Here is a 17,511-nt window from a genome sequence, read left to right as displayed (position 1 = left end):
GTAGAATCTGAAGTGTATGAGATGGAGATAATTAAAAAAAGGTTTTATGTAACTAAGATTAATGCGTTGAACCTTTAAACTAACTACAGGGGGTCCTTCAATAGGGAAAAATGTACCTCTCCGTCATGAGAAGATACGCTGGAAGTCTGATATGCCACTGACAGAGGGACAGGTCCGGAGCAAGCGAGATGAATTTTGGGACACAGCTCCGGCCTTTGAAGGGCGTCGGGAAATTTGGGATGCTCTCAAAGCAGCAGCGTTAGCTGTGGAGAACACAGAATATGAATTAGCTCAAGCCATCATCGACGGGGCAAATATTATGTTGCCGAACGGTAAGCACTTCAATACACTTTGTTCTGTTATTCCAGTGTTAATCACAATGTTTAAATGATGTAGATGATTATTATTTGTTATAGTCTAGACCATATCGTTATGTCAAACTTTCTGCCTCAGAATTTTGCACATGTGCTGTATGAGCATTTTTAGTTTTTAAGATAAATACATCATGAACTATTTTAATATGATCCACAGTGGTATAGGCTAGATAATTATTTTCACTGCAGATCATCCCATTCTCATACATTCAACATAGAATTATTCATAACTAACCCACACAAGTAGAACAAATCGTGGTCAGATGTTCCCAGACACACTTGATTTAGAAATCTTCAAGTTCTGAAGAGTTGGTAGACTGCTTGATGGTAGTATGTGTATGGGCCCTTATGACTGTTGGTCTTGAAAAACAATACTTAGATCATTCTGTTGTGTATCTCACTGCTGTTCACTTCAGCAAGAGTTGTTTCCTTGCTGTGCTTCCAGCCATCAATTTATTTATTTCACATTCATATAATTCATTTGGTCAATGTTTTCAATCTCTTTTATTCAATCCTGTTTAATTTTTTAGCCACAAGTGATGAAACATTCCCTCACAGGGGCCAGCTAGTAGATTTTCTCTTCTGCAGTGCCCCTATTGTTCAAATATGCGGAACAAAACCCTCAGTCTTAACAATAGGATAATCTTCTTGTGCCAGCTGGAAACCAGCTAATAACAATCAAAGATTTTAAAGCAAGGAATTTGCGACACCTGGCAACTCATGCATGTACAAGGTGGTAACTGGCCACCAACCAGGCTTAGAACCTTGTGATGCGCCAGTCTTTCTTTGACCACCTTGGAGAGTAGTCAGTCATTTTTTGCTCCCCCTTCCAAGCCAGTTGCTTTGCTTGCTGTGATTTCTTTGCTTCGTGTGTTTGTGTGTGTGGAGATTGTTGGTTTATCATGGAGTCCACCGATTCTTCTAGGCCTCGTCAACGCATGTGCCTGGGGCATTCGGAGGATTTCTGTGCTCCAGGTTTTTGGCTGCTACCATTACAGTTCCCAATGAATTGTAGTAGGTGCTAATCTAATTATTGTACCATTACTGATCCTTGCCTGTAATGTCATTCCTGGCCTAAGTCACAGTGGAAGGTTGTTTTACAAGAAAGGTAGCATCGAAGAGTTTCTACGGGTCCTAAGGAGGGTTTTTCACCTCCTCGTTTGGGTGTTTCAGAATCTCCCTCTTCCAGAAGCATTCCCCCTACTTCAGTTGTACTGCTGTCTCCTTCCTTTTCTTCCATGAATTCGTTGTTGGGTTGCACAGGATGATATTATGTTTAATATAGCCCCCTCTCCTGTGGGATATACAGTGTTCCCCGTATTCGCGGGAGATGTGTACCAGACACCCACGCGAATAGCTCAAACCCATGAATAGTTAGAACTCCCCTCTAAAAATACCTATATCTGCCTATCTTGAAAGTTCAAATACCAAATGTCTACTTGAAGTATTATCCAACATCAAATATACCATTGAATTGGTATTGTTAATATAATTTTAAAGACATCTTAAACATTTTTACTATTACGAAAAAAATATTATAAACAAGCCAAATAGCAGAGGAGAGAGTGGGGATAGACGCCGGAATAGAACGAGAGAGAGTGGAGAGAGAGAGAGAGAGAAAGTAGAGGACGAGAGAGAGAAAGAGAGAGAGAGAGAGAGAGAGAGAGGACGGGGAGAGATTGAAGAGAGAGACGATCCTTTGAAAAAAAGGGGAAAGAGAGGAGAGAGAGAGAATAACTCCTTACGATTTCAATAGATTGAAATAAACGTCTGTAGGCAACAGCTTTTTTTTCCCCTCCCATAAATACATATATTTCTCCAGAGAAGAGAGAAAGAGAGGGCTGTGCAATTATGTTTGTCTATCAATTCTTTTGCTGAGAGCGAGAGAGATAAAAGAAGAAAGAAATAGAAACACCAAATGTATACCTTATGTAACATTCTGCATCAAATTTACCTTAAATTATCATCATATTACTGTATTAATCTTAGAGATTGTATTAATATAATTTCAAAGTGATCCTAAACATTAGTACCCTTAAAGGTATATATGTACGTACTTACATACGTACTTATAACACTTGCAGCCAAGAGAGACAGAGTTACCACTATGACAAGTATCTTGTGGAGAGAGAGAGAGAGATTGTCCTTACAGTATTTAAAAGAGTGAAATGGAATGATTATTGTATTTAAAATACTCACATATGAATTTCGTAATTACAGTTAATTTAGTATTATTATGGACATATTATGATCTCAATTCTCGTAAGAGAGAGAGAGAGAGAGAGAGAGAGATGAGAGAGAAAGAGAGAGAGAGAGAGAGATTACATAAAAAACCATTAAATTCCCCTTGCCATTGTATGGCAATTGTTTACTTTCCCAGCCTCCGAGCGTCAACTGGAGTTATGAAATGGAGTAGGAATTGATACAGAACAAGAACAAAGGGAAGAATTTTCATTTGATCAGTTATCGTATTATTACTACTTCTATTATTATTATTATTTGAAAATATAATAAAGACATGCATCTACCATAAAAATTCTCTCATCTCAGTAAGAAAGAGGAGTTATCTTACAAGTGAAATGGAAGGTCATTTTCATCTCTTTAAAATACTACCATTATGAATTTTGTAATTACTGTTTTATTATTATTATTATTATTATTATTATTATTATTATTGTTATTATTATTATTAAATAACTGAAATTTTCAATCAAACATTTTACATTCTAGTACCATAAAAAATTCTTTCATCTCGGTAAAAAAAAGAGAGAGAAAGAGAGAGAGAGAGAGAGAGAGAGAGAGAGAGAGACGAGAGAGAGCGAGAGAGAGAGAGAGAGAGAGAGAGAGAGAGAGAGAGAGAGAGTGTTTATCTCTCTGTTCTCTCAAAAAATACTTATAACGCTTCCAGAGAGAGAGAGAGAGAGAGAGAGAGAGAGAGAGAGAGAGAGAGACAACCAAAAGGTTAACCTTAATTAAAAGTGACATGGATAGATTAGTATTGTATTTCTTTAAAATACTATCACATAATGAATTTTGTAATTACAGTTATTATTATTATTACGTATTTGAAAGTATTAAAAATATATAGAACAAGTACATACTATAAAAATAGAACAAGTATATACTATAAAAAAATCTGAGTCTCAGTAAATGAGAGAGAGAGAGAGAGAGAGAGAGAGGGAGAAGAGAGAGCGAGAGAGTGAAATTTCATGAGCACTTGGTGGCAGCAACACAACAGCTCCTCCCCCTCCTGTCACATAACTTGATATATCTGACAGTTTTAGTACCTGGAGTTAGAGAAAGAAGACTGGGATTTCCTTCATTCTTCTATAATTTTTTAAATGTATAAACTAAAATCTTACTAATTCACTATGGTATTTTCTTTAATGAATTGATATTATTGCTGTATACATTTATATTAATATTTGAAAATAGTAAATCATTTATTTATCATACAAAAAACACATCTCTGAGAGAGAGAGAGAGAGAGAGAGAGAGAGAGAGAGAGAGAGAGAGAGAGAGAGAGAGAGAGAGAGAGAGAGAGAGAGAGAGAGAAAATTATTGTTTATTATGTGATATCATTTAAACTTATTAAACTTACTAATACAGTATTAATCAAAATTAATATTTGAAAATTAGTAAATCATTTTTGTATCATAAAAATGTATTTAGTCATGAAAATAAACATCAAAATACACTAATTAGTGATTATTTTCGTCGGAAAATCCCCCGAATGGGCGTATCCCCCGCAAATAAATGGGTAGATATGGTCCAGAGAGAAATCCGAGAACACGAATACGGGGCCCCCACTGTAATGTCTTTCCCTAGAGGGAAGAGGCTACTCCATCTGTTTCTTTTATTTCAGATTCAGAATCAAACAAAATGGCAGCTGTTTGGGCATTCTGAGAGGTCATGATCTCTGTATTGGAAGCAGCTCAATTGGCTTTTCTCCAACTTGTCCTCTTCAGTAATATAAATGATGTATGGTCATGATGATGATCTTTTCTGAGGAAGGCTAGCTACATAAGAGCTTGTGATCCACTGGCTCCAGTCAAATTATGAAACTCCCTCCATCCACCTGTAAATCTGGATAAGGACTGTCTGTTTAGACCTTATTATTAATAGGGCTCTGATAATTATAACCCATCGAGTTGTATCTCTCCATTACATTATTGGATGCAGGTTCTCTAAATATTGGCTACAGGTTCTTTAAACTTTTCTAAGAGTTTAGTGTTCATAAAATTGTAGTAAAGTGACACAGAGCCCTATTAGCCAAATTATGATTAAATGCCAGGCTGTATAGGAGTTTACAGGAGATATCCTCCCTCTGGTCATGTACATACTAAGATTGGGTAGGTGACAGTACATAATGGTGGTTGATTTTGGTTTGTTGTTCAGACTGTTCCATACAAAAACTATGTAACATCAAGACAGTGCCTCCTGCCTACTGCTTCCTTCATTTATCTTCATAGCCAAAACAAAAATTTGGTGACAAGGCTTATGTGTTACTTCCTTCTCTCTTCCCAAGATCATCATCACCCCACTCCATGTTTACTTGTTGTAACTTAACTACAGCAACAACCACACCTGGTTGCATTGCAAAGTAGTAATGCATATTATAAGTTGAAGATTTGTATACCTGGGAAAATGGAGCTTAGTTTAAGAGACCTACAGTGTTTAAAGAAAGTCTGTTAATAAGGTGAATGTTAAATTTGCCTACACACAGAGATTTAGATTTAGGAAATTATTATATTAAACAGTGATAAAATGTAAAGATTTTTTGGTTAATCATTGTCATTGGTTTGGTGATGGTTAATAAAGAATAGTGTTCCAAAGGTTTGGCAACCTCATTGCTTTTTTTATTTCCAGGAACACTGACAGATTGTTATGATGAGCTGGGCACCAGGTACCAATTACCAGTATATTGCCTTTCATACCCACTCAACATTCTTCAGCGTTCCCCTGACAAAGATGGAGAAATTGATGCAGGTTTGTTTAGATATAATAAGAACAATATTATTTATATAGTATGTGAACTTTCTCATTTAACAATTGTTCTGTGCATTAATGAATCTTCGTTTTCGGGAAATTTACGCAAATATTTTTCAACAAATATATTTAGAATTTGTTACTGATTTTATTTATCTGTTTTGATATTGTGAGCTATAAGTATAATTTTACTAATTGAAATAAAATTATTTATTAGAAAAAACATACATAAATTGGTAAATGGTCACTTTCAACTTCTGGAAGGTAGGGAAAATTGTTAAGAATTTTTTTCTTTCACCATGTGGCATTTGCATATCCTCCTCTTTACGTTGATGTGTTTTTTTCATAAATTTGCTGACCTCAGAGTTTGCTGACATGGGGTGCTTCATATCAATTTTTTATTACCCTGGCTCCTAAGGGGTAACCCTCGATGACCATGAGTTTGATTCTCGGGCATTCCATCAAGGAGTTAGAGATGTGTATTTCTGGTGATAGAAGTTCACTCTCGACATGGTTTGGAAGTCGCGTAAAGCCGTTGGTCCCGTTGCTGAATAACCATTGGTTATTCAGCGTAAAAACGCCATACAAACAACGTAAAAACACCATACAAAAAACAGCCTAAGGGTTAACCCTTTTGCTGCGGATTTGCGAATATGTACATGTCACAGTATGTTGCGTAAATTTTCAATGTAAAATTCAAAGTACTTAAATTTTACTAAAACCTTTTTTTGTGTTCTAGAACCATTTTATTTTCAGAATATAACATTATTTTTGCTTGAGTATATAATTTTCTGACTTGAATTATTTGGTTAAAGGGTAAAAATTAGGAAAAATCATAAAAATTGCCTTTCTTTTATGACTTTTATTAATTTAACCAACAATCCTTCACCTAATTCATCAATGCCTAAGACATTTATTTTCCATTTTGGCAGTGCTTTTTATACATTTTATTGGTGTGATATTTTGCAAACATGAAATGATACACAGAGGTAGCTTTTCAAACACATGATCACAAAAATAGGTGGTTTGCTTTCTCTTACATTCCCTTTCCTTTTACCTTTCATCACTCAATTCTTTGGGCAAGATAGAGCATACAGTACATTGGGTCTTGTGGTTTTTTTTTTCGTCAAACATACTGTGCTGGCCGAAAATGCTTTTTGTTTAAATAATATCTACCCCTTCTTTGAGTTTTGGACCCCCTCCCTTATACCCTTCTAACAAAGTGTTAATAATTTTTTCCTTAATTTTTTTTTTTATCAAGCTAGCAGTGGGATTCTGAATATTATAACATATGTTTGAGTTCACTAATGCTGATTCAACTGTGAAGTGCCAAATGGGTTGGTACCATTTCTGCTCTTTATTTAGTAAGGATTATGTTGAGCAAAGTTGATCAAACTTACAAAATCCCCCCATATACTTATTATGTTCTACATGAACACAGGGCTTGTCAGTTTCTCTATCACCCTTCTTTGAATAAGCAAGCATTTTACCATCATTTCTCACCCATGTTGCTGGTAAAGTTCCCCTTTTAGCTGTTGTTTGTTTCATATCAACTGGCATACCCTTCGTATTTATCCTAACTTCCACAAGCTAGAGTTTTTTCTGAAGTAGTTTGTCGTAAAGGGACACTGTTATAAAAACTGACCACATAAATATTATGACCTTTGTTTTCATAACTCTCTAACAAAGACAGAACAACATGAGTATCTAACCCTTCTGATGGCTGACGTGCAGAGTACTTCCCAGTATATACATTAAATTTAGCAGGAAACCAGTATGTGCATCTGTCATTGACCATACCTTTATTCCCCATTTAGTTGAAGCTTTGATGGTAAATACAGTTTCAAAAATAGCCTACCTTTAAATTTGATCATGCTTTCATCAATACTGATTTCTTTATTGCTAACATAATACTCCCCATATAAATCTGTTACAATATCTAATACTGGCCTAATCTTGGAGAACTTATCATTCCCATCTTTCTGATCATTAACACTAAAATGAATAGCTGATCTAATTAACTGATGTTTATCCCAAGAAAACACTTTTCTGAATCCAGGAGTATCAGATACAAAGCTACTTTCACTAAAGTAACTCTAAATTGTGGGTTTATGAAGTATACACATTGCTATTTCAATAGCAGCAACAGCTTTTATATTATCAGTTACATCTGACGACTGGAGGTACCTTGATCTTTTTGGTAAAGGTTGTTATGTAGCTATCACAGATTTAGAATACTTAATAGTTTATTTTGCAACATGTTCATAAATTTTTTCCAGAAAAAATCTTGTAAAACATTCATACGGATTTAAGTTTTCAAAATTAATTACACATGAGAGGCTGAGTAATGAAAAGCATTATCTAATTCAGTGGGAGAATTGTTATTATAATTAATTTTATTCCAATACAGTGAGTTTGTTACATCAGCTGGGGTTGATGAGCCTGTTGCTGGGAGGTCTTCATTCATATCTTCATCCGTATTATCATCATAATAATCATCATTTGATGTAGTATCATCAATAACTGGCCCAAATTCTGAGTCAAAGCCAAATAGAATATCATCAGTTTCTTCTGAAGATACTTGACGAGAAGTGGAAGCCATCTCATACCTATAAAAAAAAATTACTATGGTTAGGCTACACCCAGAGTTAAAGGGACAAAGTCAGCTGACTATTAAAACAGGAATTTAGAGCTTTTTCCCAATAGTATATTAACCCTTAAACGCCTACTGGACGTATTTTACGTCAAGATAAATTGTCTGTCTGGTGCCGATTGGACATATTTTACGTCTACTCAGAAAAGTTTTTTAAAAAATTCGTTGAAAAATACTTATAGCCCTACGTGCCTAAAACTTTTAAATCACGCGCCTTGGGGGGTGCTGGGAGTTCACGGATCAAGGTGTTGTTTTGTTTACAATCGTTACGCAGGCGCGCAAGCGTGAATTTCTTTCTCATCGCACTAAAAAGTATCAGTGACATCTCAGAAATTATTTCGTCACTTTGACATAATTTTTGCACCATTTTAAATTAGCTGTTACATGGAGTATTATATATGAAAATGTGTGCAATTCTATGTAGAATACAACAAAAAAATACTCATGATTGTAGCTTTATCAGTTTTGAAATATTTTCATATAAATAACGATAAGTGCAAAAATTTCAACCTTTGGTCAACTTTGACTCTACCGAAATGGTAAAAAAACGCAATTGTAAGCTAAAACTCTTGTATTCTAGTAATATTCAATCATTTACCTTCATTTTGCAACAAATTGGAAGTCTCTAGCACAATATTTCGATTTATGGTGAATTTAAGAAAAAAAACTTTATCCTTACGTCCGCGTGGTTACTCTTCCAAAAAAATCATAATTTGTTCATGAAACTTACCTGTCAGATATATATATAGCTGTATTTTCTGAAGTCCGACAGAATTTAAAAAACTTCCGACACACGCAGTGGTCGGCCAGGTGGTTAGTACCCATTCCCGCCGCTGGGGGAGGCGGGTTTATCAGGAACCATTCCCATTTTCTATTCATAATTTTTTCTGTCGCCGGTGCTGAAAACACCTGTTTTCAGTACCTCCGTCTTAGGATTTTGGAAACTTCATTGCCGCTAAGTATCCTAATTGTCTTTTGATTTATTTACTTGGATTTGTGGCTAGGCATACGCTATCTTAAATCGATTTGAATTTGATTCATTTTTGCATAAGATATCTGAATCTAGTTAGGCTAGTTTCAGAGGGGGTTGTCTGCAAAGATAGGGTGTGGCTACCGAAAGCTTCGGTAGATCCGCACTTGGTATGCACTGATTTGGGGTTTGGTCTTGCTTCTTTGTTGAGATTTGTCCTGTAAGGAATGTGTAAGACTTTGTCTATTCCGGTAAGGAAGACGTATGATTCGGATGTACGCATTAATCATAAACATGTCTATATTCCCGTAAGGAAAAGTATGATTCGTATGTACGCAATTATCATTAAAAACAAAATCGGTAGTGAACCTGCTAACCTTCCTGTAGACTTTATTTTGCCTAACCCTATAGTATGGCCTACGGGTTATGAATATGTCTGAGAGAGGTGATCGCTCTCCTTCATTGAGTGCTTACTTCTGTTATTGTTACTCCTAACCCTGTAATGTTGCCTTCGGGCCCTAAAACAGTGTCTGTAGAGGTTATTGCCCTTTCTCTTATACTCTTTCGATTCGTAACTTAGAATCGAAAGTGCTTGCTTTAGAGAGCAATAGTGAAGTGGCTAAGTGCAGTGACAGTGCCCCTTGTGTAGTGGAGGGTGCGTCAGATCGGCCTTATAACGCCTCTAGGTCTAGACCTCTGTCAGCCTCCGACTCCCAGGACACAGAAAGCCGAAGGAGGGTTACGAGGAACCCCCACCGATCTGGCGTGCCTTCGGCAGTTTCTGATGAAAATCCCCAGACTGCCAAAGTTCGCCTGCACGTGCACGAATCCTGAAGGATTGCTTCTCGTCCTCCGAGGCGTCCTCCCCGCGCAAGGGTTGGAGCTCTCGGAAGGACTCGCGCCCTCTAAGAAGCTTTAGAGAAGAGGACGCTTCACGTCCTCTCTCTCGTCAGGAGGGAACGTCAGATCCGCCCCATAACGCCTCTAGGCCTGGACCTCTGTCGGACTCCCAGGACCAGGGGATGAGGGCATGTTGAAAGCCGAAGGAGGTTACGGGGAAACCCACATCGATCTGGCGTCCCTTCGGTAGGACCTGTTGACGCTTCCCAGGCTGCGGAAGATCGTGCACGTGCACGAATCTCGAAGGATTGCTTCTTGTCCTCCGAGGCGTCCTCCCCGTGCAGGGGTCGGAGCTCTTGGGAAGGGGACTCGCGCCCTCTAAATAGAAGCTTTATAGAAGAGGACGCTTCACATCCTCACTCTCTCGTTATGCGTTTCAGTGAGAAGTAAAGAAGGCGAACGTCGCCTGATCACGTGTACGTCTTTCCACCGAGAAATATGAAAAAGAAGGCAGTTTCTCTCGCTTCTTTTGACGCCTGTCAGGAGCGTGAAGCTTTTCTGCACGCTCTTTTGACGCTCGGCTTCGAACGGGACGCTCGGATGGACGCCAGGCGTGCGCCAGTGGACGCCGGAGCGTTACCTCGCCAGTGGCGTACGGCCGAGCGGTCCTCGCAAATATGGACGCCGAGCGCGCGCAGCGCACACCAGGTTTGTCTCCTGGCTGAACGTTTCTGTTGAACTCTTCAAGCTCTTGTTTAAGATTTGAGCCTCAAGAATGTGAAGTAAGCAGTGCTTCGGAGGAAGCTTAAAGTGAACAGACAACTTCGTCTTCGAAACCCAGCAAGACCTCGGGTTTCGTGAATTCAAGAGGTCTCTGTCAATATTATATTGCTTTTCGCAAAGGTGGATGGAGTTAAGGAAAGCTCAAGGGAAGATCTCGTTTCTCTACCGCAGTCAAGACTTTGCGATAAGGTAGTTACGGGTTATGTAAAGGCTCGACGTCTCGGCGACGTTCAGTAGGATTCTTGCAAAGGCATTCATCAAAAGGACACTCTTCAGGAAAGCGCAAGACAGGACTTCCTTTGCCATACTGCCAATAAATTTTAAGCTTTAGCAGGCATTAGTTGTGATACGGGAGAGGAAGCTGGTTGGAGAGTTTCTTCCTCTTCCCAGGATAATTTTGCAAGCTTTTTAGCCCATCTGAAAGGGTTTTCAGATGATAGATTTTGTTAGTTTCTAGTCGGGACTACGCTGCCGAATTGAACATCGTCGTTCTACCTGCCGTAAGCCCTGTCTCTTAACAGGATTCTTGCCCCTTCCTCGTTGAGACGGGAATCGGAAAAATTAAAATGCTCGACTTCTGGATTACGTTTTGTCAATTCAGTGACTTTCCCCCATTGACAATATACTATCGTTTTGTCAAGTTAAGTGGGTATCCCCTCATTGACAAAATATCTCTTTGTCCCGTAAATGGGTTAGTTCTCATTGACAAACATCTCTTTAACTTGATATTGCGTAAGCGAATAAGCTCTTATTGACAAGATTCGGAAGAGCTCTCATTCGTCATTCGCAGACTCGTACAAGAAATAGACTTGTAGACTACGTCAATGAACGCTAATGTCCAATAACATAAGAAGCTTGAGCTGTCTGCTTCGATTCTCTAAGTTTTGTTCATGAAACTTGCCTGTCAGATATGTATGTAGCTGTATTTCCGAATTCAGGCTATATATATGTCTGCCAGGTAAGTATGAACAAACTTTATTGTGATATAATAAAATATTTTGCCTTGCGTTATTTTACTACTGGTTGGTTCAAGTCATACATGCTTGCTGTAGTTACCTCTTCGGATGGCAACGAGAGGTCTATTGTCTATTATTTTAAGGACATTTAATCGTTACTCCCTGCAGCCTTCCAGGAGTTTCCGATTTATCTTTTACCGTTGTATGGTAGTGTTCTGACGACACAAACGCATCTATATATTTAGCGTTTTCTGTTTCGCTTAAATATACCAGCTTGAGAGTCTCTTTTTGCTCAAAAAATAACGGACATATTTCTTCGTAGAATAGGGTAGCTGGCAACCCAGACATAAAGTTAAGAAACAACGTTCGTAAGCTGCTGGCTGCTTGCTGTGTCTGACTGCCAACCGAGCCAGTAAAAGATCGTGCGCTGTCATGCGCTGTAGGTTACGTCTCTCTCTCCTGCGGGATTGACTGACTAACCGTATCTCTGTGCTGGCGGTTACGTCTCTCCTGCGGGATTGACTGACTAACTGTATCTCTGTCCTACAATCACGGACTTTAGCCTAAGATTGAGGGGATTTCTTACGTGAATGAATAAACGTTGCATTCATTTTGCCTTACTATGTTCAACAGAGTTATCTCTTAATCCTTTCGGTGCTCGTTACCGCACGGTATAGAACTACGAGTCTACCGTAACATTGCACTTTTATATGCTCTCCTGCTTAGGCAAAGCGCAGCCTTATTAGGGAAGTTAAGCCATACTCTTGGATGGGAATGGATGAGCTTGCTGGGGACCATTTCCTTCCTGAAGAAGTTTTGTTTCCCCGAATAGACTGCAATTCAGACCACAGTTTTTCCTACCGGGAAACATGGAAATGATTATTCAAGATCTAGGAATGATTCTGAAACATCTCTCGGTGCGTCATGATAGAAAGAAAGTGCCGGACATCTGGATTGGGTTTCAGATGTCCTGGATCTTAATCTGAAAGAAGTAAATGCAACTCGGTCGTCCCTCCAGTCCTCGAAATGAGTTTTTGGAACCAGTGGTCCACATCAACTCTGATATTCCACAGCTCTCTCATATCTTAAGAAGTATCTTCTCTCGGTCCCTGCTCGAGTTTACGAGAAAGAGCCTATTATAACAACAGGCGTAGAATGTAACGATCCTCTAGAGGTTCGTTACAGGATTGCAAAAGTCCGTACGAATCGTCTCGATCGACGGCAGCAACTTTTGACTTCCGAGTGGAATCTTTCTTTAGAAGTAAGTGAGAGTTTGGAGACTTTAGGGATGCCCTTTCATTCTTCTCTTCGATATGTTGAGGACGAAGAGGCTTCTTCTTCTCTGCTCCCTTTTTCTCGATCCGGGATCGGTACCATTAAACGCCATCCTATGATATTAAACGGGGATGGATGTTTAAGTCTTCTTTTTTCCCCTTTTTCAATCGCTTAGGAAATGTAATAAGAGGATTTAGAGCGACAATGACGCTGATCGCCCCATGTTGGCTTCAGGATCCTGGATTCACAGAGGTCACATCCTTCCTAGTTCACTTTCCAAGGACCTTTTCCGAGAGAGTCGGTCTACTCTAACTCGAAAGGTACCTATAACCTCTCCGCTCTGAGTCTGACAACGTTTCAGGACTATCGAGATGTTGACAGGAATAAGATTATACCGTCTTCCATTTCCGTCTGAAGAATGGGATAAGCTGGCAGTCACAACTATTAAAGAATACGCAAATATGTTGTTGACGGCTTTTGGGCTCAGAGATTTGCGTCTGTCAAACAACAAAGCCCTTCACGATCTTTGAGTTCTGTGGAATCTCGAAACTCGCTCACCATCTACTTTTTGTCTCACCTGTTTTCTCGGAGTCAGACACTCGTGCGAGATCAGGCGACATATAGTAGCCCTGAGTTTCTTGTTGACGAAGTCGGTTGCGTTTATACACCCCCGATGATCGTGTAACATGAGACCAGGTTGGACTATCAGGCATTCTTCCTTCGGGACTGAATCGCCTTTTTGCTCCTTGCTCCTTTCTCCTGGCACCAGAAGCTCGAGTCAGGAGTTGATTCGCTGACGACGTTGGGTTGCGTTGATACACCCCCCAAGGTTTGCTTAGATTGAATCGCCCAGGCAGTCCAGACACTCATCCTTCAGCGAAGAATAGTGCCTTATGGTCTTCAGGGTACAGCCTTGCTGTCCTTGATTCGTCTGACCTGGTCAACTGGTCGGTCACCTGACTTTAGTACAGACGGACTGACTGTGCATGTCCAGATCGAAGCTTTCAATATGGAACTTAGACGTAGTCTGAAGTTCTTGATGTCAAAGCATTCGAACCTCTCCTACCTGTTAACTTCTTGCATGTTGATCAGGAAGGCCTTCTTCTAACCACCCTAGATACGACAAAGAGGGTTAGTGAGATTTTAAGCCATCGTCACAAGTTTGGCTTTAGAGAACACAAGGCGGTGTGCTCTCTAAGCCTTTCGTTGTGGCCTAAGAATGGAAAACCCGTTTTGTCCTTGGGCCAGGAGCTTGGAAGCAAGGATGGCACAAGTTAGTGGGCAGGAGCCAGATAGAGTCCTGTGCCCTGTCAGGTCTCTCAAGTTTTATCTTCATAAAACTCAAGAAAGTCGAAGTCATTCGGGCAATCTGCAGTGTTCCGAAAAAGACCAGACTTGCCCATATCGAAGAACACCCTGGCTTTAGTGTTAAGGAGTTCTTTCAAAAATGCTCCTTCATTGTGTTTGCACAAAGATTTGAAATCTTTTTATCTGAATGCTCACGAGGTGAGGGCGCGGCCTCGGAAGCATTTTCAACAGCGCATGGCACTCAGCAACATCCTGAGTACCATGTTTTAGCGAAGCAACTCTGTGTTCACTTCACACTCCCTGCGAGATGTGAAGATGGCATATGAGATCTGCTGCTCGCTAGGGCCATACGTGTCTGCAGAACACAATCTTGGGGGCAAGAAGTACCACTCATCCTATCCTGTAGAAAATGGTTAGGAAGAGCTCTTTAATTTAGTTGTTGAGTCGCCGACAACGGCGACTTCTTAACTCTTAAGCCTTAGTTAACACACCTTAAACTTTGGCTAGGTTGGTCAGGTGGTGATATATATATTTTATATATATATTTATTTTACTCTTAGCCCTCATGGTATGGTCAATATGGTCTAGTCATATTGTGGTCACGCCCCGTTGACAGATCATCTGGAGTGCACCAGCTTTATAGGTCTCTACCTCGCTGGCAACTCTAGTAAAGCAGAAGCAGACTTGGGTGACAGTAATCACGAAGTCGGCTATGCTAACAGGTGGAACCAAGATGTAAATCATCTGCATGCATTTTGTTTCCCAAAATCCTTCTATTCTGTCCTTCCCACCTCCAACGGTGGGATTCAGCTATATATATATCTGACAGGTAAGTTTCATGAACAAAATGGTATTGTTATGATACAATAAAGTTTGTTCATACTTACCTGGCAGATATATATAATCAAGTACCCACCACCTCCCCTCAGGGGACAGTGGAAATAAAAATTATGAATAGAAAATGGGAATGGTTCCTGATACCCGCCTCCCAGCGGCAGGAATGGGTACTAACCACCTGGCCGACCACCACTGCGTGTGTCGGAAGTTTTTTAAATTCTGTCGGACTTCAGAAAAACAAAAAAAAAAAAAGCTATATATATATATCTGCCAGGTAAAGTATGAACAAACTTTATTGTATCATAACAATATCATATTTTTTCGTCCGATTGTCGTAATGTTTGCACCATTTGAAATTAGCCGTTACATAAAGTTTTATGTATGAAAATGTGCACAATTTCATGTAGAATACAACTAAAAACAACCCATGGTTGTAGCTTTTATCAGTTTTGAAATATTTTCATATAAATAACGATAAGTGCAAAAATTTCAACCTTCGGTCAACTTTGACTCGACCAAAATGGTCAAAAAACGCAATTGTAAGCTAAAACTATTACATTCTAGTAATATTCAATCATTTATCTTTATTTTGCAACAAATTGGAAGTCTCTAACACAATATTTCGATTATGGTGAATTTATGAAATCAACTTTTTCCTTACGTCCGCGCGGTAACTCTTCCGAAAAAATCATAAATTTTTTCATCCGATTGTTGTAATGTTTGCACCATTTTAAATTAGCCATTACATAAAGTTTTATTTATGAAAATGTGCGCAATTTCATGTAGAATACAACTAAAAACAACCTATGGTTGTAGCTTTTATCAGTTTTGAAATATTTTCATATAAATAATGATAAATAGAAAAAATTCGTCCTTCGGTCCACTTTAACTCGATCGAAATGGTCGAAAACTGCAATTGTAAGCTACAGCACTTACAGTCTAGTAATATTCAATCAATTACCTTCATTTTGCAACAAATGGGAAGTCTCTAGCACAATATTTCGATTTATGGTGAATTTTTTAAAACTGCTTTTTTTTATGTCCGCACGTTACGAATTCATGCATCATTTTGTGATAATATTTTCTCTGTGTTGCCTTGATCGTTTTACAATGTGTTATATGATTGAAATTTAGTGTACAATACAGTGAAAAAAATTAACACTAGTTTTAACCGTTTTGCTCACAGCGCGATTTGAATACAATTATATATGAAATTTTGTTTTCGCGCTATCATATATCCCATTATTTATATATGATAATGATATTTTTTTTTCATTTCTGATGGTTGCATACTAAACTTCATGCAATGACCAAAAATGAACTCTTATTCTTGAAAACTAAGCGTGCTGTGATTTTTTGAAAAAAACATTTTTTCCGCTTCCGCGCTCACTCCCAGACCCCGCCGGCATACGGGAGACGATTTTCATTATACCCCTTCAGCGTTAAAGGGTTAAATAAAGTCTAAATTTTTTTATTAATTTATTTTTTTAATTAATTTTTTTTTTCTCAGGTTTAATCCCTAAGGACCAGCCCGAGAAGAGTCAACTTGAGACTCAGAGGTCTGGAAAAACTAAGCCCTATTAATAATAATATATAATGAAGGGTCCTGTCAAACTAATGATATCCGTAAGGGCATTCTGTTTTATGGAATCCTCCTTGAGTAGTTCAGTCCTTTTTGATTTGTTCCATTTAAACGTTCTCATTATGAGAGGCAATAATGAAAATAAAACATTATTCTTTTTTTTAGGAGAAGGCAGTGTAGAAGGAGAAGAAGTGGTCCTCAAAGTTCGCCTCTCCACGACAAGCAAGGATGTTAAATTGACAGTCGATCCACAGACACTATTGCTACAGCTAAGAAGAAACTTGATGTAAGTATTGCTTTTTGTCCTACTTTGAAAAAAAGTTTTTTGTTCCTACAGAAATACAGGCCATCACCCTATTTATAGGAGTGTCCTTCAGCGTGAGCTGAGGCAGTCATTGATTTAGGTGTAGATAGGGTGTGAGCTTAGAAATACTCCTTACTCAACATCACCACTCACGTTTTCTACTGATGCCAGATAGAGCAGATGTACTTTGCATGCTGCCTACCTGTGTGATTGTTGAATATTTGGACGAGTAATTTTCTACCCATAGTTACTTTTACCTTGCATTCTTTTCTAATTATTTGCCTGTTGTTGTTTTTTCCCTGAAATGGAGAGAAAACATGATCAGGGCTGTTGTCAGGAATATGATGTCCTCGGGGGTACTTAATGTCTCCCCCAAAATGTGAATCTCATGAGTATTATTTATTTTGTAGCAGGAAGACATGCACCTGTGTGTTGTCATTCAAGGAGTGTTGTGTTCATCTTTGCAGTGTGGAAAAGTTTGGCAAGTGGAAGAAGGATGACAAGAAGTGTTTGCCAGATTCTTTAGGGGGAATAAGTCACTGAATCCTCCTGGTACTTTTGCCTCCTTTCATTCCAACCCACTGCCTAGTAGTACTAGTACCCCTTCTTTAAGGATTAGCAATCAAGTTGAGAAGTCTGC

General features: G+C 38.8%; 1 protein-coding gene across 1 annotated transcript in view; it reads left to right on the top strand.

Moving 5' to 3' along the window:
- LOC135201011 (ubiquitin domain-containing protein 1-like) overlaps window positions 1-17,511 on the top strand; it is a 63,426-nt gene that overhangs the window by 29,105 nt on the left and 16,810 nt on the right. The window contains 4 exon segments of the mRNA XM_064229831.1: window positions 105-332; window positions 5,244-5,363; window positions 16,733-16,810; window positions 16,813-16,853. Coding sequence (XP_064085901.1) covers window positions 105-332; window positions 5,244-5,363; window positions 16,733-16,810; window positions 16,813-16,853 — 467 coding nt within the window.

Source organism: Macrobrachium nipponense, chromosome 27 (genome assembly GCF_015104395.2).
Source record: "Macrobrachium nipponense isolate FS-2020 chromosome 27, ASM1510439v2, whole genome shotgun sequence".
Taxonomy (NCBI): domain Eukaryota; kingdom Metazoa; phylum Arthropoda; class Malacostraca; order Decapoda; family Palaemonidae; genus Macrobrachium; species Macrobrachium nipponense.
The sequence above is the reverse complement of the archived record's forward strand: the minus strand, read 5'-3'. Positions and strand labels throughout refer to the sequence as shown.